Source organism: Megalops cyprinoides, chromosome 11 (genome assembly GCF_013368585.1).
Source record: "Megalops cyprinoides isolate fMegCyp1 chromosome 11, fMegCyp1.pri, whole genome shotgun sequence".
In the NCBI taxonomy this organism is placed as follows: domain Eukaryota; kingdom Metazoa; phylum Chordata; class Actinopteri; order Elopiformes; family Megalopidae; genus Megalops; species Megalops cyprinoides.
This window is the reverse complement of record NC_050593.1, coordinates 5,411,725-5,437,778: the sequence shown is the minus strand read 5'-3', so window position 1 is coordinate 5,437,778 and position 26,054 is coordinate 5,411,725. Positions and strand designations below refer to the sequence as shown.

Genomic DNA, 26,054 nt, shown 5'->3' with positions numbered 1-26,054 from the left:
GCAGATTCTCCTGCGACTTTCTTCTTACCACGCAGATGAAAAACGTTGCTAGTGTATTTTCGCGGTCGCTGTAATTGCAGTTCGTTTTAAGTCCACAAGATGGCGGCCATAGCAGACAGCGCAAGCAAATCAAAACCATCTGGCAGAAGGCTTCTTGCCAGTTTCTGAAAGGTATGCAATAGACTAGAGCCATGGCTCTAATGGGCAGTGGAAAAGTATTCGGTTCTGTTGATCGATCGATCACCTCACCGTATGACACAGATGCACTTTTGTTGAAATGAAATGTTTTCTGTATGTGCTGCTTTATTAAATGCATTCACGTTTGTAAGTCGCTTTGGATAAGAATGTCAGCCAAATAAAAAATGGCAGACATATGCATAGGCCTATATGAAAGTTACGACAATTTCATTTTTTCATACATGACACAAACTGTGACTATATCAAGAATGTGTCCTTTCACTAAGTATATTAACACATATAGCCTAATATAACGTATAATGTTTTTCTCCTCTCAAAAGGCACGCTTGGTATGTCACAAGCAACTATTATACCAACTAGCGCTCCGTTCGATTTTATGAGAACTAACCATTGTAAATGAGTAACATGGACGACAGAGAACGGCTGTACTTAGTCGACCACGCTCCGAGCAATTCAACGCCACACGTACTGTGGAAGTGATGGCAAAAGGTAGTGTAAGATGCGGCTTCATTGGCTACATGCTGGAAAGCAGGGTTCATCACTATCCCTTTTGGGTCTTACTGAATAAATGTATTTATGAAAAGGCTCTTTCGGAAACATCGTAAATCTCATCGGAAAGCATGATGTTCACTGAATGCAGGAGCCACAGGCGTCTCATCTTCCCTTAGATGTGATGGAAAGCATGGGGATATATGAGAGGGCGGGCGAGTCTCATACCGCATACTTGAATCACCTATGGGAGTGTGTCAGGTAGCTAAAAACAGACAGGCAGGACAACACGGAAGTCAAAACGTGGAAAACGGAGGCAACACGAAAGTGCATTTAAATCTGGAACACCGCACCATATCAGGAATAGGCTAAAGCTTTAGAAATCAACGACAATCGGGAATCGAACTCAAAGAAAGTTGATGAAAGCGTATTAGTAGGCTACCACATGCTTTTCTTAGTTTTTATATTGTCGGCTATAGCCTTGCTCGCTATCGAACAGGCTGCATAAGTTCACATTAAGCCTACAAGAGGGGAAAACATCGCCAAGGACATGAGAGCTGCTAGCGAAGCCAGAAATGAAATGCGCGAGCCTTTCCCAGATCACAGCAGAGGACTTCAGGATCGATACGGGAGTGTGTCTGCTTTAAATCCCGTTCTCAGTCATTCAGAGACTCCTGCAAGAACGCTATCAGGAGATTCTGGAGATATTCAGATGTACAACGGAGGTGTATCCCCGGACAGCCAAGAGGAGCTCAGCGTGAATTCGGTCAACCACCTTTTGATGGAATTTCTGCTGTATTTTGGGAGAGCTTTACTATTCTTGTACCCCGTCTACCTGACCGGGTACCTTGGGCTTAGCATCAGCTGGGTTTTGTTGTGCTTGATGATATGGACGTGGTGGCGGAAAAATCGAAAGTGGAAAAGTCTTCGAATGGAATCAGCCATCGATTTTTTGGACAATGAGAGAACTGTGATCACTAGTGAATTGAAGGCACTCAACATGCCAGCCTGGGTAGGTAACGGTGTGGGCTCCGATCTGTGAATATTAGTGCTACTGTTTGCGAACACTGCACTTTTCTGCCACTGCAAACGTTTCTGATTCTCCCTGTGCTACCCCATGTCGAAATATTATTCGCATCCGACTATAAATCCAGGCTTTGGCGGTGTGTAGACTAATAGATGCACAAGCCCAGATTTATTTGTTGGACAAGTGCCAGTGAACAGTGCTGGCAGCACTTTGCTGGTACTATCGTGCGCCACCCCTGAGCCTTTAAATTGTGACAGTTTTCGCATGCCCGTAAAAGTCGCTCCTTTCACAACTCGGAGTGCAACGCGTTACCCGATGAAATAAAATATTATCATTAATTTAAATTTCGCCTTTACGTGATTAAAAAAATGTTATGAAAGTGATGCATAGATTTCTGTCAGGTGTCATTGCATTGAATGAAAATTGTCAGAGACCAAAGACCTTCTGGTATTCCTTCTAGGTGTTAGTACTGCATAATTTTACTTGGTTTCTAGGAATGAGGTGTAACTAGCACATTAATGACGTACTAGCTCTGTATCTGCTAAATATACATCAAATGACTTGTATCAAAAGTAGTGCGACATATAACGACGCAATGATCAATTCATGTCCTTTTCCGTTTTCACTATTATTTGTACCATTAGAAAATGGTTGCGTTCAATCTCTTGCCTCGTCTCAGGGTAATGTATCCAAGATCCACGTATGTACAGTCACCGAAGTAGTACTTCCTGTTTACGGATGCAGAGCTTTGATCATCTCGGTCCCCTCTGTGTGGGAGGCGCTCGCCACTCCTGCTAATTCTGGAAAGAACACCTGCAAGCGCTGACCAGGACACGAGCCATAGAGAGAGAGGGCCCTGTTTGCGTATGGGCATTGGGCAGATAGCGAGGTGCAGGAGTCATCACAGGCCAGGAATTTATGTCATGGTTCCACATCCTTTTAAATCTTTTTTTGATTGGTATTGACACATATTAGTTTTAGTGACAACCAAATGTACCTGCTGTGTATACAAATGTTATGCCACTGTATGATACATTTTTATTCTGCAGTACATTTTACCTCTAGCCATGTATCATAAAGGATCTTAAGTATCTGATAAGACTCCTTAATTAGGATGAAGATTGTAAGGGATACATTGAACAGGAGGTATCTTTCTTCACAGGATCTCTAATACACATTCTCCACACCTAGGATCACTCTACGCAACTGCCACGCCCTCTCTCTTTAGTTACTGGCTTATGGAGAGATGGCGACACACTATAGCAAGTCTGCCAATTCTCTGTGGAAGTTGCCTTGATGGAACAAATGTTTGACTGTACATTCTGTGATCGGTCCATCCCTGTTCCTTTGTGTGTTGGTTGAAATAGGGGTGGCTAATAGGCGTGTCGTGTTGTGTGTCTTCTGCCTGGTTCGTGTTGCTGCTTGTCTGCTTTGAGGTTTCAGGTGGCGTTCCTGCATTAGGCAGAGACTCTGAGCTATGGACGTGGTAGGGGTTCCTTGTCTGAGTTGGGGACAGTCCCTGCATCAGGTGGAGTGAGGTACGCGGTGTTTAAGGAGGAACTGGCCAGAGTGAGTTTGTTCAAATTACTGTTACTTTAGGGTGAGTTTATGCAACCTTAGGAGGAGGGATTAACCTCAACCTAGACGAGAGGCCCTTCCTGTCACTGCCTGAGGCCTTCCTGGTTTTACGAGGCTAATATGTGTATGTATACATAAAAAGAAGTGACTGTAACACCAACCTGTGTAAAACATTAAAGATCTGTTTTGTGAGTATAGATTCTTGGAAAGTGTACACTTGGATATGCCAGGCTTATAATAAATAAGGGTCATTGGATTGTGTGTGCCTGATACTCTCAGCCAAACATTTTCCCTCACATCCATTAAGTCCTCCATTTTCACCTGAAAACTTAAAATTGGTAGTATGTTCCGCATGGTTTTACTCATTTTAAAGTGAGCTGTTGATCATTATGAGAAGACAGCCCTGGTTCTATCTGTGATGCAGCATTTAAGTTCCTGAGAGAAGTGAAATGGAAGGAGAATCTCAAATCTTTGTGTCCCAGGAGGCTCCAAGGTACTTAATCCATAATTTCCCCTCAAGACCATCAGGGTATATAGCATCTTCTTCCCCTGTGCACTTGTGTATATATAGCTTCCGTCCCACCTCATCATTACATTATAATATACCACAAAACGTATTCTCACCATGGGAGCCTTTTTCATAGTCATACATTCACTTCTTTGTCCTGTGTTGTTTCCGGTTTGGGAAAGAGAAAATCTATTTTCAAAGGGCCAATTACAGTTTTTCTTTTCATTTTTGTTCTTTCACTTCAATCTGTTCATTTTCACTCCCTTCTTTTTTTAGAGCACTTTTACCCCATCCTCTGACATCTATTCAAAACTTCCACAGAAGCACACTTTTAGTAATGAATGCAACCTTGAACAAGAAAGCTGCAATTGCAGGGTTTCTCAGGAGGTGGAGTCACTGTCTGTCATTGTTGGCTAATCACTTATTCTCACTGTAGCCAACCATTTGAGAGTGGTATTTTTGCATGTACACTTGGAACAAAATGATAATGTTATCAATGCTGATGAGGCTACATACCAAGCACAGACACAGACCATGCAAGATAGTCAGTTAATGTGTGTTGCCTATGTAGTGTATCAACATGTCAGTCAACATGTCCACACCCTCACATTATCATATGTAATTGCAGAGCACTCCCCATTTAGTAATATCACAGTAGTTGCCATGCAATTACTTGTGTGGTCAATGGCAACTGATCTCATTATGAGATACCCGCTTCCTTATGGAAACTCTAATGTCTTTCGCAAATGGAAATTCCGTTCCCAAAGATCAATCATGCAGTTCTGCTAGTGATGCCGATACCATTGAAAACTATGTTCTATGAATGGATGCAGGTCAAAGGGTCACACTGGGTCCAGATTCACTCTAAAAACAAATCTGAGGAACACATTCCTGCACTTTTCGGTGCTCAGGGAGAGCTTTCACAGAGCCCCCATGTGTCATCCACTATGATACTGGGTTTTGAGATCCTGCAGGCTGATTTCTCAGTACAGGACAACAGTGCAGCTTTTATCTTCCATATTCCAACTGCTTTGTGGGTGTTTTTAATTTCCATGTTCCCCACATCAAGGAGAGGTTTTCACCAAATCCAGTCTAACAATCTGGTAATCCAGTTAGATTAGGTAATCACTTAGCCAAGACATGCTGTTCTTATTTCTACAACAATGCAGCAAGTGTGAAAATATTGAATTAGCCAAGAATAAACTGAGTGAAGATAAACTGAAGATTTATTGCATATTGATCTCTGGATTTGAATACTTAATGAAATGTGGATGCAGTGAACACTATGTGGCTTGATTTTCCCAAGGCATATTTACATAGCCACTGGAAGATGGAAGTAATTGGTTTTCAATGGGAGACTTTCAGTCCATCTTGAGGTGTCTGCCACCTTTAATAGCTGGACCTAGTCCTGCTTTAATACACAGAAAACATATATTGGGCCTACTTCCTTCCCCTGTGCTTCAGCAAGCTCAGGAAAGATTGATCAGTCAAAATGTAGTTATTAGTGCACAAAGTGCTGGTTAGAGCATGGTTTCCAGAGGTAATCGAAAAGCCAGAAAAACACACATCCAGTTGGGGAGAACCTGGAAAATGATTCCCTCACCACAGGAAGAGGTTTAGAAACATTCCTGGAAAACAGTGGAAAAGGAGACAGTGGAAATCATGAACTAATGGATATTTATCAATGAAAATCTCCATCAGTTCGCTTCATAGTTGTACAGACTGTTAGACGGTTGTGATAGGAACCCATTGGTGAGCTGTAGGCAGGGGCCTCTGATCCAGTCATTTTTGGGGCAGGGACATCAGGGGATTGCCAGTTCAGTGATGGATAGGGTCTCCTATCCATGTGAATGCTGGGTGTTACAATGATGTATGTTAAATTCTGTACATGGCAACCTCTTGATAGCTGGGACTGGGTATTTACTATGTGGATGGCATGAGAAAGAGAGAGAGAGACTAAGAAGAAAGTAAGGGAAAAGAGGTTGTCAGAGTAGGAAAACAAGGAAATGAGTGCAACATGCAATGGGCCAGTGCAGCACTTTGTAGCCTCAGTAGAGTTAAATAAGTGTGTGGATATACATTTAGGATCAAAGTCATCTTGATGTTCATCCTTAGGAGGGAATACTGTTACCAGGTTGTTGTGAAAACTGTGTCTGTGTTGACATTGTCATAGGCTTGTGTTCCCTCAGATTGCTTGCAGGCAAACTCTGTCACATTCCATTGTTATAAAGTGGGTGTGGAAGGTTGACTGTTGCTAGGGAATGTCTCTCAAGGGGGTAGTGGGATTGTGTTATGGAAACTTCCCTTCTCGTGATCCTTAGGAATTGTGAAGGATTTTTTGCACTAATTACATTTAAGGGTCCATCTAAAATTATATCAGAAAACAAAGGTTTTGCATGTGTCTGTGAGAGTGCTAGATTAAAAAAATGCCTCACATAGTTCTTTGAGAATATAAAACCCATGGTAGTGGTTGTAAAGTCACCCTGAAAAAGGGGTGTTGATTTTATGCATGTTTGGTACATCCAGGTAAAACATTCCCTAGGGTTTATTCACAGAGTAAGCTTAAAAAATAAGTTCCAAGTAGATACATGTTCAATGATAACTTTTTTTAAGAACAGTTTTAGGTGTCCAGGAATTTGCTCAGCACACTCATACAAACGTGTCTGTTTCATTATGTACAGCTCCTCTCCTTGAATAAGAACATTCCAGGGAAATGAGCTGGAAAGGCAACTACTTCATATGAATGGTCACACCTTGTGTCTTCATTCACATCTACCTTGCTGCACAATAGCATTTATTCCAACTGAGAGTTTAATACTGAAAGTAAATGCTTATGGAAAAAACATGCATATGTGGAATGCCACTCTTCAGATTCAGATTCAGTCTAGAAACAAGTACACTCCTCCACACCTTGTTACCAACCCATATAATTTCTCTTATTACTCTAATTTCTCTCATCATCTAACCCTAGCCCTGACCCTTTGAGAAGAGCATGGTGAGAATTTGATATGTCAATATCAGTTCACGTGCCCTAAAATTTAGCATTCAGATCAATTTAATAGCTCACTCAGACCTCTTATGACCTTTATTTCAATACAGACTACTAATTACATGTCTGCTGTAGGACATTTTATATGTAGGTGGTAACCGAGAAATGATCACATCTGGTTAATGTAATGACTAGAAAATAACATAATTAGCTTACTAATTTTGCTTTTTTTTTTTTTCATTTTTCTTCAATCAACCCATTTTTATCCAGGCTGTTTTTAGCCAGCCTTCTTTTGGTGATGAACTGGGTAGGCAAGGTTGGCATGAGGTGCACAAGAAAATGTAGCCAATCTCATGCAAGGGGGTGTTTGTAATATAGCCAAGGCATGACAATTGATGATTTTTTTTTACTCTTTGAGATAAGTTCAGTGTGAATTGTAAGCATTAGTGTCCTTTGTCTCCTCAAATTTTGCATTTGTTCAGATCAGCTTGCATTTTAACAACGTTTTCAGACCATGTTACCTGAGAGTTCAGCTGTAAAGAAAACTAGCACACACAGTGTGCCCTTTGAGGTCAGCGTTAGGATCCACTGTCTTCAGCAAAAGTGGCAGGCCCAAGTACATGTACAAAGAAGGAAGACTGGAACTGCATCAGGATTTGTCCTGTGTCCTCTGTGGAGTGTGGGCACAGGAGGGAGCAGTGCACCATGGGGGTAGTCGCTGAAATACTAAGCACTAGGGAAGATGTGGGGGTATCAGAAGCAGAGCAGTACTCAAATGTCCTGGCAGCACCCTAGTCAAACCCAGTCCAACCCCCTCCCCTACCTTGTTGGTAGAGATAATGCTGGTAAGACCTCTCCACAGCTTAACCCAAGTAACTCTGTTTGTTTGATAGCTTAAGTTATTCAGCTTGACTGAAATTTGCTTTGAAATTTGCTTGACTGCTGTGACTGATGCAACAAAACAACATTCCAGTTTCTAGGCAACAGGTGGAAAAGTATGTATCCAGGGTAATATCAGGTGTGTTTTGTAAAGCATTACAAAGGCCTGATTGTAATGAAAGGTTCAATCCACTTTTGTTTTCAATTTAGCCCAAGTGAAGATTCACATGAAAGACATGGTCTAACAAATATGTTTTTAACTGAGATAATGTATACCACAGCCTGAGAAATGAAAAACAGTGGGTGATTTGCTCATATGTAATGGTGGGCAGACAAAACAGGCTAGACATAATCAATCAATGAGGCTACATCATACCCATCTGCGGATTTTAGTCAAATCTCTAAATCTCTGTCAATATATTTAGTCTATGTATGGATTTTATTATAAAAATTGTCTATACAAAAATAGTGCTCTGAACAGTTACAGTGTTGTGTAGTAGTTGCCAATTTGAATCATGAGTTTGGTACAGCTGCTGTACCATCAAGCAAGAATTGCATTATTGAATATAATCAAATTTTATTTGTTATAGTGTATTTTTCAATTGAATATAGTGCACTTTCCAGAGGGAACCAAGCAGATAAGGAAACCCAGACCATTCTGCTGTGTGGGTGTGTAACAGGTAATGTGAAATATGTCTCCCTGGGTCAGGGTGTCTGTTGGCAAGGGAACAGATGCCAATCAGTGATATTGTTGGTCATGTGACTCACACCCAAACAGGTTTGAGTTCATTAATAATTTAGGAGGCATTGTTGGAGAGACTTGAGAGAACCCCATTAATAATAAGTTCCAGGGCAGCCTGGAACATGATGTCTGCTGAATGAGAACAGAGGTTTCACAGCTGTCCCACCAATAGAATCTGTCTGAGGGAGGCAATCAACTTTATCAGACTCTGCAGTGGGGATGGACATAGAGCTGCCTTCAACGAAAAGGCAATGCCTTTTGAAGATGAAGACACAGAGGTGCACAGAGTGGAAACAGCCTGATAAATGATACCTCTGAAGTGACAGTGAGCATGTCGGGCTGTGTGTTAGCCTGTCAGTGTGCTGTGGTCTCTACAAAGCACAGAGGTATTTGCAAAAGGAAATGTGATGGTTATCACACACTGCTTCATCTCATTTCCTGTTGAGAGTGCAGTTCTACTCTCTGTAAATAATGCAAACCATCTCTTATCTTTAGCCCCTTTCCCAGACGCATACACACACACACACACACACACACACACACACACACACACACACATATATACACACACACACGTGCATATTTACACAGACACACTGAATAGTGGGTTAACCACAAGTGTGGATATGAAGGCATCGGTCAGAGCACACAGACAGTCTCAGACCACATGGCCTTAGTGAGGAGTTGTGTTTAGCCCACAGAGCATATGGCCAGAAGTTTCATTCCCAACATGTGAGGGTTGGGAGCTGCAGTGCCAATGCACTCAAACGTCATTCATGTAGCACCTATTCATAAGACAGTAACACATCAAAGTGTTACGATGACTCAGTGAAGGATCCTGCATTACCACATGAAGGCTTCATAAGAACAACATAAAAGTTTGTATACACTTATACCAGCTGATTAGGCTTACCATGAGGTATGTCGGCAATGGCATTGTAAGTTAACATATAAACATAATGGAATGTTACCAGAGTGGATTGTTATATTAATGCCATTACTGTTATGTGATAATGGCATAGCATACGCAATGACAGTGGACAGATGTATTTATGACTGGTTACGTAACTTTTAAGGTGGTGAAATGACGTTCTTATACAGAACATATTCTGTGTGATAAATGTGCGTCATTTAATAAAGCAGCCTTCATGTTCATTACTCTGCCAAGGAAAATGGTATTTAGAATTACTGTAAATCAGAGTGGCAGATGAACAGGCTGACAAGTTAGGGTATTTAGGGATGATTACTACATAGGGATGGTTTTAGGGATGGTTTAGGGATGGTTATTACATACAGAGGAAACACACAGACAGCCATGACGATAGCACAGCAGGGTACATGTGTTGTTTCTGTACCTCTCTGACAGAAATCTTGCTAGTAAGAGCAGGTTGCACTTGAATTTAGCCCTGTTCCAGGCACAGCAATGTAGCACTAACCTGCTGAGACTCCCATACCACATTAATGCAGTACATGTAGAAAACATACAGGTCTTGGAGCATTTGTAAAGCTCATCAGAGAAAGCTTAGCAAAGCAAATATAATGTCTCTGCAGCTCAGTGCACTGTTGCCCCATGTGCCAGTGCTTTGGGTGTTCTTAAAAATGGATGATGTCACATGAAAGACTCAATGAGTCAATGACCTCTTGCTGCTCTAAGCCCATGCACTGACCTCTCTGTCTCCTCCCCCAGGTGCATTTCCCAGATGTTGAAAAGGCTGATTGGTTGAATAAGGTACTGTGGACAACTCTTGCTTTTCTCCACACTGGCCCAAATAACAGATTTGGTCTAATCTGCAGTATAATACAAATGTACACATATAATATAGAAGAGACATATTTATGCTATTGTAAAGTACATCTCTACACTGACTTCATATATAGCCATCATTTGCTCATGTTTAGTTTTGCTTGTATTTACAATGTCTTTACATTATTTAACTTATTTAACTACATAATATGTTGCTAGTATACAATATATTTCCTGTTTGTATCTGTGTCTGTATCTCATGAGCCAATCAAGCCACTGTGCGGGCATGTTCTGTCCATAAGAGTGTATAATGATGAGAACCAGTCATCCACTCTGTTTTGACTCAGAGTCATTTGCCTATAATCTAAAGAACCTCAGTCCTTCACAGCCACCAGAAATCCCAGCAGGTTATTCTATGCCTTATTAGCATTGTTTGTAACTTCTTAGACACACTATGAAATGCATCTTGAACTTGCTTATACTAGAATCTGCCAGTTCTGACAGAACGCAGCTTGAAAGAGGTCGCAGCTTGGTCCACCTCATTAGTTCCCGTTGAGATATTACGGGAGGAGAAGCTGAGTGGTTCTGAGAGTAAGGTGTGACCCATTGAGCCTCTTCTCAAGTGCTCAACGGGCTGACTAGTCTTTGACTACCCCTTGCTTCTTCAGATCCTGCAGCAGGCCTGGCCTTTCTTTGGTATGTTCATGGAGAAGCTCCTGAAGGAGAAGATACAGCCATCCATCCGGGCCTCCAGCCCACACCTCAAGACTTTCACCTTCACCAAGGTCCACTTTGGACAGAAGGTGGGCCTCCACTGCCAATTTCAAGATGGCCACCTCTGTCTCTCACTGTCTCAGCTGCCTCACTGTTAAGGCAAAGGTTTTCAGTAGAGGAAGTGAAAGGAATATGAAACATTCGCTAGCTTGCAGTTGTAGCTTTCGCAAGCACACAAACTACAGACAATCTGGCTGTTTCGTGAGCATAATCATTCACTCTATTTACGCGATTGGTGTCAATTATTATGTGAATTATTTATTGTTAATCAAGGAGTATAAAGGGGACCAGTTTGAAAGTAATGGTAGATTTAAAGGTAGTGTTTGGGCTTCCCCTGTTTCCAGCTCACCAGCCACCACTGCTAGCTTGCCGCTAGCAGGAAAGCGGAGACGTACACAGATGTATACAGTGACGTAATGACGTGGCTCTATGGTGGCTCTCTAGCTCATGGAAAAGCAAACCGGTTCTTAGAAGGTTTGCAAGTTGAATCAACTCCGAACTGACACTAGCACCAGGCCAGAACTAGCACGTAGTTTGTGTTAGTGGAAAAGAGGCCTGTGAGGAACCAGGTTCATGTAAAGGAGAGGAGGTTCTTAAGCTATGGTTGGGGACTGGTTTTATGTGCATATGTGCTACACTGTAACGCTCAAAGTTATAATGAAGAACAGTGCTGTTACAGAAGCTGAGCACAATGTGAGGTTCCCTTTGAGGTCAGGGAGCAGTGTTTACATGAACTTATGATGTATTCTGTGTTTCAGCCCCTCCGGATCACTGGGGTGAAAGTGTACACAGATGAGGTGGACAAGAGAGAGGTGATCCTGGACCTGAGCCTAAGGTGCGCCCTCCACAACCTCAGAATGCACTAAGATTAGCCCTGCTAAAGGCTGGCCCTGGAAAACAGTCAGGAATTTCTGGTTTTACAGAGCCGTCTTCAGTCTCACCCAAAGTAACCTTCAACCGGTCCTGCTGCTCACCAACAGTGTGCTCTTCCAGCAACAGGCAGTGGTGCTGAGCAGTGAGCTGCATGCAAAGCAACCAAAGTAGTTAACAGCTCATATTTCTCATTCTATCCCTGACATTTGGTTTTTAACCCTTAACAAACCCTGTTTGCCATTTCAGCTGCATGTCCTTTGTTATCTCTTTTGTAACATCTGAGAGGGGTCGCAGGTGCATCCTGTTCATTTGATTCTATACGTTCAATGTGCAAATATGTTAGTATAATGACAGAGAATCATGTACTAACAGACCCTGTGGTTGTATTGTATGTATTTGGACATGCAATTAGGTAAATAAGTCAGGTTACACATAAAATAGACCCGATATGTCTGATATGTTGATTCTGCAATTGCTCACAATAACCAGTCAGTGTAATCTGTGTTAAATGTAGCTACGTGGGGGACGTGGACATCAGCACAGAGGTGAAGAAGCCAATCACCGCTGGAGTCAAGGGCGTACAGGTGTGTGCTATGAACCTCCTCCACCCCCACCCTGTTGCAGAGTTTCCCTGTGTAGAGACCACAAACGCCATCATCCCACTGCAAAAAATGAATATCTGTGTGGTTGAAAAAACTCTGGTTTCCACCTTTCAAACTAGCTAAACCGGTCTCTTCCTATGATGCTCCTGATGATCTGATGAAAATCAAGTGCCTAGAAGCTGTGCTCTCGCTGTGTTTAAAGACAAATGTTCCATGCACTACAAAGGGATCCATTTTGTGTCTGCAGGTATAGAACGGCTGAATCCTCCCTTAACTTTTGGTGGCCAGGGCTATAGTAGGTTCGCAACCTTTGGGCAAGGTCTCAGGTCATGAAAAACCACTATGCATATAGTGCAGCTTTTAATTCTGACTGCTTCCTGAATTGTTCAGTTTAATTACTTCCATGGCTTGGCTGGGTAGGTATGACATATATCCAGATATTCAATTTATGAATATTGTTCTTTAAATTGCCTGCACAGATTGTATTCCCATGTTGTTTAAACTCAGTGAGAGTAATTAATTGTAGTATGGAGAGTAGAGTTTTGGCCGATAATGAACACGCCCTCTTAGTGGCTCATCATGATTATTAACATCATAGATAAAATGCATTCTCCAATTTATGAGAATATGACTATCATAACTGGAATATTTATGGTTGAGATGACTGCTACCTGGTTTGCTTTTGCCTCATAGGACTTTGGCAGCTAATTTAAGCCAATTAAAGAAATATCAGCTTTGGTAAAGACTAAAAGTAAAACTGTCAGATCATCAGACTATGACAGTGACAGCTGTAGCATTCATCTAGCTGCTTTTTATGGAATTTCACACATCTGGCTGACGACCAAGTACCACAGGTGACCTCTTCATTCCAGAAGTCATGCCAGCAGAAAGATTAAAAAATGATGACAGCTAAAGAAATGGTGCCCCTCGAGTGTCGTGCCAGGTTTGGAAAAGTGTTGCATTGGCAGTGTATCTATGCTGTAAACACCTGCGTCTGCGTCAGAGGGTGCATTACACCATCATGATTCTCAGGAAAATAAGTGCAATCAGTCTTTCTCTTAGCTCTATGGAATGCTACGTGTGATTCTGGAGCCTCTGATTGGCCAGTCCCCCCTGGTGGGAGGCATCACCATGTTCTTCATTCGTCGACCGGTGAGGAGGAGCAATCATATTTAATTATATTTCTTCTGTTTGATTTTATTTTTGTCTGTTATTTGAAAATGGTATATTAATTATTTGTCAAAGACACCTAACAATGTAACCATATTTATTTATTTATTTATTTTTACTTAGGAATTGATTACAATCGAATCAAAAATTTACTTCCAGTTAATTTATGATGATAAAATGTACTTCGTTTTCAAACCATTTCAGCACCTACATCACATCCTTATTGCAGTATCCTTGACTATCACATTAATTTTAGAAACTGGAAATCAACTGGACTGGAATGACAAACCTGCTAGATACTCCAGCCCTAAGGTATGCTGTGTTTGGTTGATTACCTGTTACACCAAAGGTTAGGCATGCATGTGTCCTCTAAACACTGAAGAAAAGGATATTCCTACCCAATAACAAGTGTAGATGAGGCTCTTCTTATTGATTTGTCTGTTAATATATCAAATTGGATTTGTTGTGCATTTTTTCATTGCATTTGTACTGCTGGAAAGAATGTGTTTTTAGAAGGAACTGAAAAACTAGATAACGCAGAACTAACTTCAGAATAAAATGAGTACCTGGCTGCATAAAAAGGCAATTGAGAGACCATAGTTTCAAACAGTGGAAAGGAAACAAACAGCAGAATATGCACAAATGAAGGCTTGTAAATGAGAGTTTGTCAGTTCACTAGATAAATCACTAATGACCCATTTGATTAAACGTTAACATTGGCTGTGCCCCCCATCTCCCCCTCAGTCACCTCTCAGAGTCGGCCATCATGGACATCATTGCTTCCATCATGGTGCTGCCCAACCGCATGTGCATACCTCTGATAGACCAGGTGAAGGTGGACCAAATGAGGTTCCCACTGCCCCGCGTGAGTATTATGCTCGAGCACAGTACCTGCACTGCCAGCGGTGCCTTCATTTTGTCTCTGATGGAGGGGTGGTTGAGGTACTGTGGGTTGTGTTGAGTTTCGGGGTGACTTCTATCAGAGGTAATATATTGGGAGTAATTCTGGGTTTCAGGGGTAACTTTTTGAAGGTTGTGATGGATTTCAGGGGTAAGATGTTAGGGGTTGTGATGGGTTTCAGGGGTATCCTATTGCAGGATCATTGGGAGTTTCAAGGATGACATGTTGGACATGTTGGTTGGTAGTGCATTTCAGGGTTAACATGTTGGGCATTGCGGTGGGTTTTGGGGTTAACATGTCATGGGTTGCAGGCTTAACTTGTTGTTTGTGGTGGGTTTCAGGGTGTGGTGAGGGTGCACCTTGTGGAAGCACAGGACCTGATGGCAAAGGACACCTACATGATGGGTATAGTGAAGGGCAAGTCAGACCCCTATGCCATCCTGAGGGTGGGCAACAGCCAGTTCCGCAGTAAGACCATCAAGCAGAACCTAGACCCCCACTGGAATGAGGTGTATGAGGTACGGCCAGTCAGCTGCCAGGGCTGTGGTGTGTCTGAGCTTGGGTGGCTCACAGGAACCTTCCTTGGCACAAAGCAATCAATGATATAGTTACTAACTTATGATTATAATCATATCTGACTATATCTGTGACTATACCTGAATAGTATGTGGACATTAACATTGAATGGAGGAAATCTTTATGGAGCAGGTTCTGTGTCACCTGTTGACATTTGGGAAAGCGTGACTGTAGAGGTATTTCCATGGTGGTGTCTCTAGTTGGGGTTGTTGATGTGTTGGTTTGTCTTTTGCAGTTTGTAATTCACGAGGCCCCTGGGCAGGAGCTGGAGGTAGAATTGTATGATGAGGACACGGACAAGGATGACTTCCTCGGCAGGTAAGGTCACCTGGGGGCAGGTAAAGTCACTTGGGGTCACATGCGTGGGAAATTCCCATTACCTAAAGATAAGTCAGTTTAGTTCAATTACAAGAAAACCACACAAACAACCATTACTAGAATGGTTGTAAAACACACAATCACAACAGAGTAAATCCGTTAACTTCTACATAAATTTTTACACAATGTGGGAATTCATTATTGAAGGTTGGCATTTTGTGGCAGAGAAGCTGTAGGACTTCACTGGAACCACTGGGTTTTTGATCTCTTCCCCTAGGATAAGTCTGGATTGTGGAGATGTGAAGAAGGAGCGTGTTTTAGATAAGGTGAGAAAACCATATTACAGGCCACAGAACAGTTTTATATGGCGTATACGGCCTTTCTCTATGAGAAGCTGAGACACACAAAGGGATCAGCTGGAGACTGCCTGGGACTACAGCAATGGAACAGGGTCAGCTGGCATTCCAGCTGCTGATGATCATAGCAATGTTTGTGGTGTTGTTGTTGTTGCTGCTCTTGATTGTGCTACCATTGATGTTGCTGCTGATATGGGCTAATGTTATTTTTGGTGTTGATGTTGTTGGTTTGGGTACTGGTGTTTTATTGTCATTCTGCTGCTTATCATGCTGTAGTTGCTGGCGTTGGTGTTTTTTTGCTGACATGGTAATGGTTCTGTCATTAACACTGTTGGCGCTTTTGTTGCTTGGCAATAATTTGCATAGTGGACACCTGTAACAGAGCTGGCCGATGCTCTGCGCATAAATTAGCAGAAGGAGAAAAACTTTACAAAAAACACAATTTATTTAAAAAAAAACACACAAACACAGGAGAACCAGTCTAAAACCCACAGCAAAATGGCTTGCAGCAATCTCTGAACCTGGCCACACACCTGTATATAACAAGCCTTAATTAGTGCAGGTGTGACCAGTTAACTGGCTCTCAGACAAAGACAAACAAAACAATGAAACAATCATTAAATCAAGAAACATAAAACCTGTCCCAGTTGTAATTGATTGAATGAAGCGCTTATTTTACAAGATGGAAAGTAGACAATGAGGATCCTCAATTTAACCAATTAAACAATTAACAAACATTTAACCTGTTGGGGGTGAGGTGAAGGGCTACTCCTTCACAACACCCTTATCCATGACGCGTCACAACACCTACAGCCTTGGATATTACACAGAGCATAAGCTGTTTGCATAATCTATTTTACTTGTACAGTTTTGGTAGAATAACCTTCTCAGGGATACAATAGTATCCCACATAGGAGTTAAACCCATGTCCTTGTGGTGCATTATCTAAACCAGTGGTTCTCAACCAGTCACACTGGTGTGCCGTGAGGCAAAGTGAAGTGTGCCTTGGAATTTTGAGGAACTCGATGTACTTTTATATAGGTGTGTGTGTGTACTTATACTCTGTGAAAAGACTGTGCTATTAACCCTTTCGCATGTAACTTATTTTTATGCTATGTAGCGTGCATGTTACGTTAAACCGCTGTTTCCTCAAAGCTAAAATTAGTCAGAATTTTTCCAATCTAGTGTTCTAATTGCACCGGTTTTAGCATACACGCTAAACAGCAAATCACACCGGAATGACCATACATGCAAAAGGGTTAATGGAGTAATGTTTTGTTTTATTTTATTTATTTTATTTTAGTATGTTGCTCTTCATGATGCCACACTATGTCGGACAATTCTTGCTCCAATGCACTTCAATGCATTTTTAATAAATTATATGATTGCCTGTCTGATTTAACTGTCTGTTTGATAATTATTTGACAGTCTGCTGTAGTGCAATATGGGTCAAATCTCGCTAATGACATTATAGCATAGTGTGTGACATTCTTCATAGTCAAAAACCAACTTTAAGTTGGTGTGCCTTGACTGTCTGCTTTGATCTTTGATATGCCTTAGCCCCAAATAGGTTGAAAACCTCTGATCTAAACCACTGACATAATAGTGGGATGATTTTACCACTTCATTACCCCTGATTCCTGTCCAGATGGGTCAGGAGGTGACTGGAGATTACCTTCAGACTATTATCAAAACTTATATCCCAGCCATTCTGCTCTTGAATCTGGTCACCTTTCCAACCCTTCCTGAAAGGGTCCATCTTCTCAGTCAAATCTCTTCTCTACTCTGGCCCCAAAACAGTCAGGAGAGCCAAGTCTGTCCATTTTACCGCTGAAAACTGTAGACCTGGCTTCTCAAATATTTCCAAAGTAAAATCCCTATATCCTTATGCTCCTACCATGACGCTTAGCAGACTGCTGTATGTTATGTAATATCTCCTACAAATGGTTGTGACACTGATGATTTGGTGTTGTTTCTACTCTTAGCTTAGCCTTTTTGTATGCACTTTTGTAGCTCTGCATAAGAGTGTGGTAAGTGGTTAATGTAAATGTAATGTAAATGTAGCTGAGGAGAGCAGGCTGTGGCAGCAGCTGGGAGCTCGGTGTGAAAGGGCTGCTTCATCCTGCTTTCTCCTCTGCAGTGGTTCACCCTGGAGGAGGCAGACAGCGGCAAAGTGCACCTGAACCTGCAGTGGATGTCTCTGCAGAAGGACCAGAGCGAGCTGGTAGAGGTAGGCCCCCCAGACACACACACACACACACACACACACGCACACCCTTCGTTCTTATTCTGAGCATTCACAGTGTTCTTTACACTGCTGGCTCTCTCACACTAAACAGGCTTGTTGCACTATAAAACTGCATTGGATCATTACATTTTATTTTCTTGTTCTTCTTTCTAAGTATACAACACACTCGTACTGTTCTGTCATGAGACAGGCATTCTGTGGTTTCACAGAACACTTCACATCACACAAGCTGGCTACTCCAGTTCAACAAGGCTGGGTTCCTACATGTCCCATTTGTGTTTTTCAAATGACTAATGCTCCACAGTTGTACACTTTAGCAGGCAATTGGCTGCTTCCCTCTCTGAATGTGGTACAAATCATAGTCTGATCACACATCTGATATTATTTCCTAGGCCACTTTGGTCTAGTTTAGAGTGGTAGTGGTAGGACAAAGTTTGATTCAGAAAATTCAGTCTGTGGCAGAACAGGGCAGGCAGCTAATGGCTTCACAGGACGACGCCTAAGACAGCCCAGCACCCAAAGTCACCATGCAACATTTCTAAGATCATGTGAATCCTTTGTCACCATCATAGACTCCCTGAACCATGTGGAAAAGTGGGTCATTTGTTTTCAGTGGAAAAAACAGGAGGTTAAATGAGCTGAAAATGGAACAGTCGGCAGGAACCTGGATGTAGCTGGGACCTGGAGACCTGTCTGCCCCTGTCGCTGTGTTTGAAACCCTGATAATGCACCATTGCAGTGCATAGGTAACCACCCCCATGTTTTTGTTTTTTTTTTCAGACCCCAGATGGCCTTGCGTGTGCGATGCTCGCCGTCTACCTGGACTGCGCCTCCAACCTGCCAGTGAGTGCACTGACACTACTAATATCATTGTGACATCATGATCGTCACTGTATCAGCTATGGAATCTTACAGCGCTGTCATTTGTATCCTGATTAGCTTCTTTCACTGGAGAATTATCGTTAATATGTTGTTCCTGTTATGCCTCTGAGCAATTTTGCAGTGTAATAATAATGGAAATATCAGTCATAGTAGAAGTCTGGTAGAAAGCTGTTGTCCCCACTGGCGCTAATTGTATTGTGTTGATTGTGGCATGTAGACATGCCTGGTTGAATCCAATCTATGTCCAATGCAGAAAGACCACACCGAATTCAGCCATAATGAGAAGACTGGCAAGGCCTCCAAAGAAGCCAGGGTAAGGAGAGACGCAAGAAGAGAAAGCACTGAGCTTGCTGCTTGAATAGGATGTTAGCAATGTAGCCCAATGTCCTGTTTACATCAGAAACTACATTATTTTATAATACATTTGCTTAGCGCAAACTTTTATCCAGAGTGAATTATATAGTTTAGTTTATATTATCCATTAATACAGATGTGTATTTACTCAGGCAAACTTGGTTAAATGCCTTGCTTAAGGGTACTACAGCAGTGGTTCATCTAGGGCTCAAATGAGCAACATTTATGTTATGAATCCCATTCCTTGACCACTACATGTTCATATTAAAAGGAACATGAAGGTTAATGACAACTATCCGCCAATCTGAGATAATATAAGCAGCAGGTAACTTACCCCTGGAACAGCCAGGCTCTTCCCTGCTACCCATGCATACTGATGTCAGTTTAGCATATGGTTTTCAAGTGTCTAGGCCTGGCTGAATGTGGCAGGCCTGACACACAGCTATATAGCAAGGCTAAACAAGGCTAAGGTTTTTCTTGTTAGGCCAGTTCTGTAAGCTTGAAAGTGTGTGTGTGGGGGGGGGGGGTATAGGAATCTCACTATAGCAGGGTGTGTGTCCCTGGATTCTATGTCAGTTCTCTATGACTCATCAGCAGAGGCTCTCTCACTTGTGTCACCTTACATATTGTGCTCCCCCTGCTGGCCTTATGTTAACACTACATTGTGTGATAGACCATTCCATCTGTTTGGTAACCCAGACAAATGCCTCACGGAGGTGTCGTTCTAACAAGGGACTGTCTTAGTATCCTTCAGCAGTCCTCAAAATATAGCGTAATGGTTCAGGAAATTGGCTTGCGCCCAGAGGTGTGTAGGTTCAATGCCTAATTGTTGTCATCTTGCCCTTTGGCAAGGATCTTAACATGGAGAAAAAAACAGAAAAATGTAAGCTATGTAAGGTAAGGATTTCTGCCGAGCAAATGAATTATAGTACATTCCTGCTTTTATGGTACATTCCTGCTTTTGTGAAAGCACTCCCTGTTCTAGTATTTCTTTGGATTGTTCCCTTAAATAATGAAAGTTTGGAATCAAACAAAACAGCATAAATCATTGGCAAATGTGTTTTAATGTTTTTTTTTCCTTTTGCTTGTGCTAATTTATCAATATCCAGCCATTTCATTGCTAAGTTCCTATAGGTATTGCGCAAGGAACCAGTATACTCCCCTGTTACTCTGCTTGCTTGCAGTTGTGTGTGTGTACGCTGAGCCTTTTGTCCATCACGAGTGAGTTACAGTACACTACAAAAACTGCAAAAAACTAACTCCACTGTTTGGTTCTTTGTTTGTAGCTCACAAGGAGAAATGCCAACCCCAATTCCTATGTGGAATTTTCCATCGACAAACAGACTCAGAAGAGCAAGGTGTGTGGACTCTCCGTTTCCTCATTGTTGCAGCTATCACAGAGTTATTGTAGAGTAGTCTCACATTGTCATTCAGTTGTATTATGGTGAATAGTGAAGGTGGTGATATTAAGTTCACATGAAAGTATTCTCAGTGCCACTTTGCATCTAAAACTACTAAAGCCACTTGGTTTTAAAATCTGGTCTGTCCTTGGTCCCCGGAAGGTTGTGTACGCATCCAAGGATCCAATCTGGGAGGAGTGTTTCACGTTCTTCGTACACAGCGTCATGAACCAGCAGCTGAATGTTCAGGTATCGTGCTGTGGTGTCGTCCTTAGGCATGCAGGCAGTGCCCTTCAGTTATCACACTTTATGATCACTGCCAGGATTTTTAACTTGCCAAATCACACCTATCAAACCAAATCATCAATAACCTCCACCCTCACCCACCATAGGTGCCTCCATGTGCATAGCCACTGGAACTTGATGGGGTCCAAATCCTGGATATCATTGTACTATTTCCTATGATCTCAAATGCCACCTTCCCACAAACACTGGGCTCTCCATTACAAGCTTTTTCCTCTATTGCGCTAGCATTTTAGGGGTTAACATCCCTGCAGGTTTTATATTAAATAAGCACCTGGTTGTTTTCATGGATTGAGGCAGCTTCATTGTCACTGCGGGTGTTCTCTTGGAGATGAGAAGAAATGGCTGCTTCTTGACAAAAACAACCATAACATGTCCCTGAGTGCTCATTAGTGGGCATATTCATGTAAGTGACCTTATCATTTGATCAATGATTCAGATATAGCACCAATCCAGGCATTCCTTTTACTAGAACGGTGTCTGAAAATTGCAGCATGAGCCTAACACCTACTGGTTCTGAGTTCTAAGGTCTGCAGCTCAAGGCTGTAATACAGACAAGATGGCATGCAGGTGCTGGGTGTGCCCAGGTTAGAAGTACCCTGCACTGTGGCCCTGGTGTAGAGTGTTTGCCTAGCAGCGCTGGCTGTGGTGTGGTCAAACCCCTGCTCCACCCAGCCGAACAATGGTGTGAAAATTACAACACAGCAACCAGAGACGCAAAACTGATGTCTGTGGAGTGTAAGGCTCTTGGTTATAGCTCCTTTGCTTTGTGAGATTAGCAATGCAATTTCCCCAACACAGACATTCATGGTCCTGCAACATACCATCTTTAAATACAGTCAGTAGTGCTATCCTTTTGGTGGATGAAGTTGATTTTTTTATGTTTCTTCAACATTAAAGATGTGTTTACCCATTACAGTGGTCTCTAAGGGACTGTAATCGGATCAAGGTACTACCTTGCTGGCTCACTGAGGTCCAGGAATGGAAAGTCAAAATACAGTCAGCCCAATACAATCAATAGGTAAAACTCAAAGTACTTGAAGTAGTTAATCAAATTTCAGGTACTCTCTGTCGGATAAAATCATCTTTTTCATCAGAACAGCTGACTGTTTCATCCTACACAAGGCACTTCAGTGTTGCTGAACTTAGTGCTGAGGTAATGCATCCAGTTGCCTTGGAGCAGATCATTGTCTTGTTTATCTACATAGTGGTCTGTGCTACCTTAGGTGTCTAGTGTGTAAAGCCAGTGCTGTGTGTGTCAGTCCAGTGCTCATGACATGTAAATCTAGTACACATTTTGTATAAGTCCAGTATTCATTGTGTTAGTCAAATACTCATTGTGTGTATGTTGTGCCAAATCTCTATTTGGTTATCCCCTCGCATGGCTTCTCTTTCTATTGGTATACAAATGATACACAACTCCCTCTCTCATTTCCACCTACCAAAGACCATACTGCCTCTCACATCAAGACATGCCTTAATGATGTGTCTAATTGGATGATCAGTAAACACTTCAAGCTCAGTCTCCCACAAGTTCAGCTGCGCTCCATGCCAGCTGAGTCTGCACCATTGTATGACCTTTTCCTTTACCCTTGATAGTCTGACTGTGTCAGCATACCGGACTGTCAAGGGACTGGTGGTGGTGCCGGGGACTAACCTGTGCTTCTAATACAGCTGCAGTGACACAGAGCCGCAGATTTCTGTTGTTTTACTTCTAAAAATGTGAGTGTGTCTTACTACCAACACAGCAGAACCCCTGGTCCAGGCCATCATGCTTTCTAGAGTGGACTGCTGCAATGCTCTTCTCTCTGGTCTCTAGGCATGGTCCATCAGGCCTCTCCAGCTGATTCAGAATGCAGCGACTCAAATGATCTACAACCAACCAAAATACTGTGCTGTCTCTAATTATTATGGCTTGCATAAAATTCAAAACTGTGGTTCTAGCCTATCGAGCAATAATTCAATAACAGTTCCTGCCAGACCACTCTGCTCTCACTGTGTGTCCATTGTGTGTAATTCCAGTACTTGCTATGCAAGTCCAGTATTCATTGTGTGTAATTCCAGTACTTTCTGTGTAGGTCCAGTACTCATTTTGTGTAAGTACTCACTGTGTTTAAGTCCACTTCTCACTGGGTCTGAATTCCTGCTCATTCCTTCAGATTAAGGAGCATGAAAAGAAGACTCTTTTGGGCACGCTTTCTCTGCCGCTCACACGCCTTCTTCAAGCCTCAGATCTGACCCTGGATCAGCGCTTCCTGCTAGAGCGCTCCGGCGCCAACAGCCAGATCAAGATGAAGACCACCCTCAGGGTGAGAGAGCCAGACTGCCCCTGCTTAGTAATGCGAGAATGGAGCTGCACTAGCCCCTTAAAACAATTGGTTCAAGCAGGCAATGGTGAGGTCCAGCCATGATGTGTTTTGTCATGACTCACTCTCCCATCATTGTCTGCTCTGAGTCTGTAAATGTACATCAACTCTATTGCTTTCTGAGGGTGCTTTCACACTACAACTTTTGGTGCAGACCCGAGTCCGCTTGAGCCGTTAGTTCGGTTCGTTTTGTTGATGTGAACGCTGTTTTCCGTACCCGAGTCCTCCAGAAAATGGCAGTCTGGGGTACACTTGAACTCCAGTGCGGTTTGCATTTGGTGTGAAAGCTATCCAATCTAAAACCAGGAAGTAAACGCTATTGATGACGTGTAATTTGTTATTTGCTTGTTGTTTGCCCGTCTCCACAAAAACCTCCTTATCCGAGCAGCTTGTATCACTCTCAGACAGCGGGAAGCAATTATGGCGTAGTGAAAATGTCGAACACGGTTATTTTGGTGCTGACACCATATTAACAAAAAGATGAATAAGAAAACTATTGTGGCTTTCCATTTTGCCCCGCCCCCCTTTTGTGTCGTTGCCTAGCGACACAAAACGGTACACAACACAAAACACAACCTTACGTGTTGATGATGTAAACGGACCAGGGTTCGCAACCAAAAAATGTAATGAGAACGGAGATCAGTGGGGGCAGGGGGAGGGGGGAATAATCACACTCAAGTTCGGACCAGCAAAACAGACCAAGTGTGAAAGTGACATGAGTATCCAGAATGGCTTGCAGAGCACTGGAGGACACACGTGCAGGGCAGAGTACATGCTGTGTTTGTAGAGCACTCAGCACTGTTTGTCTTCATTCCCAACACCAACAGCATGAAATTGAGTCAAGTCCCTCCAAGTCAAACTCTTTTTGGCTTGTTTGTTCTTCATATTCGGGCTCTTGTCTACAATCAAAATGGCAACACCCCAGTCACATAATACCAGTCAAGTAAACAGAGCTCTGAGAGTGGCCTTTTGTCGCTGTGTCTTAATGGTATTCTGTAAAATGGAATAGACTGAAGGTAACAAGGACACCTTATGGTGTTGATCAGATCAGTCTGGATAGGAACTTGCTGCTGTTGTCATGGAGTTTGATCACTGAAAGCCATCAAAACATTCCCAGTGTTGCCAGATGAAATCTACAGACCGTGACTTCCCCCTCACTGATAATGTATTATTGTTACAGCATTGTTCTGCATTGCAGCATTGCAGCATTGAACTGTGAGTGTTACTTGGAAACTGGTTCATATTTCAGTTGCACTTTACATTAAATTGAGCTGTAAAGAAATATGACTCAACTTCCAAGTAACTTTCAGGCAGGGGTAATGATAGGGGCAATGATGAGGTAAAATGTGGTTACACAGCATTGTAATCTCAGAGTGGCTCATTGCATAGAAACAAAAAGTGGAAACACAAAACAGAAATTACACTGAAACAAACTGGTTATCAGAGCTGTGAAGTGCGTGCCATTCTCTGGAAAGTTATTTAGGAGGAGATGCTGTGTGACTGGGTCAAGGGGACTGTTGGTGTGTGTTTGATGGTGTCCCTGTGCCACTCTGCTTTTGCTAGATCCTGAAGCTGGAGAAGCCAGAGCCAAAGCCATTGGTTTCCAAACCACCCCTTCAGACTCGAGCCCAGCCTCAATCCCAGCCTCAATTCCAGCCTCAGTCCCAGTCTCATTCTCAACCTCAATCCCAGCCTCCACCGCAGCCCCAAATCCAGCCTCAGCCTCAAGTACAGTCCCAACCCCATATAAGGCAACAGGACCGGGGAGTGTCTGAGCTGAGACCCTCCCCATCCCCCGCTGCTTCCATTTCCCCCTCCCCCACACCTCAAGCCCAGCCCAGTGAGGCCCTGTCCGTCGAGCCCCCGCAAGCTGCCTCCCATGGTAGCTCCATCAATGGGCTGTATACAGAATACCGCTCCCATGGCCGGGCATCCCTCCAGCCCAGTGGATCATTTGAGAGGAGGTCCCCGGCCCCCGGGACCCCGTCCTTGAGAGACCTCCGGCGGTACGACTCGCACAGCCTGCTCTCTGAGAACTCCATTGCCTCGTCACGCTTCGACCTGACCGAGGGCTCCCCCTTTCCAGAGTAAGTTGCACATTTTGACTCTTGGGCCACTACGGGTCGCTACCAAGTAATGAACCTGGTGGGCTAAACAAGATAATCAACTCTCTGCATGTACCTGCTGCACTACACAAATTGTGCCTGAATAAGAGCGTTGACAATGTTTTAGGCAAAAAGGATTCTCACAACTAGTTGTGTGTCAATGTTTTTATGTATTAGCTGTTTAGGGAGAGTGTTATCAACAAGCTGTTTTGACATCTATTTGTGTGTGTGTGTTCAACCCAGGGCCATTATGAACCACCAGGGGAGTTTTGGGGAGATACGGCTGACAGTGCGATATGCCACCCTTAAGAATCGTTTAATCGTTCTTGTTGACTCCTGCAGGTGAGTCTGCCACCCCAGGCCTTTGTGCACATTCACTTGAAAAAGCTAGCTAAGCTAACTGCTTAGCTATTTTCTGCAACCCAAACCTTATGTCTTTTAGTATACCTCCTTATTTTTGAAGTGCTAACATTCTTCAGAAACAAATTGAGAAACAAATGTGTCTCCTAAGGTAAGTTCACAATTTAATTGTTAAATGAACGAATCAAGATAAAACAGTGAATATATTTTTTAACAATGACCATCAGTTTCTACTGTAGTACTGCAAGGCTCTGTTCTTGGTCTTCTTCAGTTCTCTTTACTTCTGATTCCAGAAGTTCTCTCATCCTTTAC

The 26,054-nt window shown here is 42.7% G+C and overlaps 1 protein-coding gene across 2 annotated transcripts in view; it reads left to right on the top strand.

Moving 5' to 3' along the window:
• Window positions 1-819: 819 nt before the first annotated feature.
• The window catches only part of esyt3 (extended synaptotagmin-like protein 3), a 28,460-nt gene continuing 3,225 nt past the window's right edge, over window positions 820-26,054 (top strand). For both annotated transcript variants that reach the window (XM_036540551.1, XM_036540552.1), the window contains exons 1-19: window positions 820-1,699; window positions 10,098-10,139; window positions 10,823-10,957; window positions 11,687-11,763; window positions 12,316-12,385; window positions 13,466-13,555; window positions 13,830-13,885; window positions 14,318-14,438; window positions 14,816-14,992; window positions 15,286-15,368; window positions 15,646-15,694; window positions 17,865-17,954; window positions 18,753-18,815; window positions 19,108-19,167; window positions 20,495-20,566; window positions 20,771-20,857; window positions 23,071-23,220; window positions 24,841-25,364; window positions 25,626-25,724. In XM_036540551.1, coding sequence (XP_036396444.1) covers window positions 1,238-1,699; window positions 10,098-10,139; window positions 10,823-10,957; window positions 11,687-11,763; window positions 12,316-12,385; window positions 13,466-13,555; window positions 13,830-13,885; window positions 14,318-14,438; window positions 14,816-14,992; window positions 15,286-15,368; window positions 15,646-15,694; window positions 17,865-17,954; window positions 18,753-18,815; window positions 19,108-19,167; window positions 20,495-20,566; window positions 20,771-20,857; window positions 23,071-23,220; window positions 24,841-25,364; window positions 25,626-25,724 — 2,507 coding nt within the window. In that variant the 5' untranslated portion in view covers window positions 820-1,237. The remainder of the gene's footprint in view (window positions 1,700-10,097; window positions 10,140-10,822; window positions 10,958-11,686; window positions 11,764-12,315; window positions 12,386-13,465; window positions 13,556-13,829; window positions 13,886-14,317; window positions 14,439-14,815; window positions 14,993-15,285; window positions 15,369-15,645; window positions 15,695-17,864; window positions 17,955-18,752; window positions 18,816-19,107; window positions 19,168-20,494; window positions 20,567-20,770; window positions 20,858-23,070; window positions 23,221-24,840; window positions 25,365-25,625; window positions 25,725-26,054) is intronic.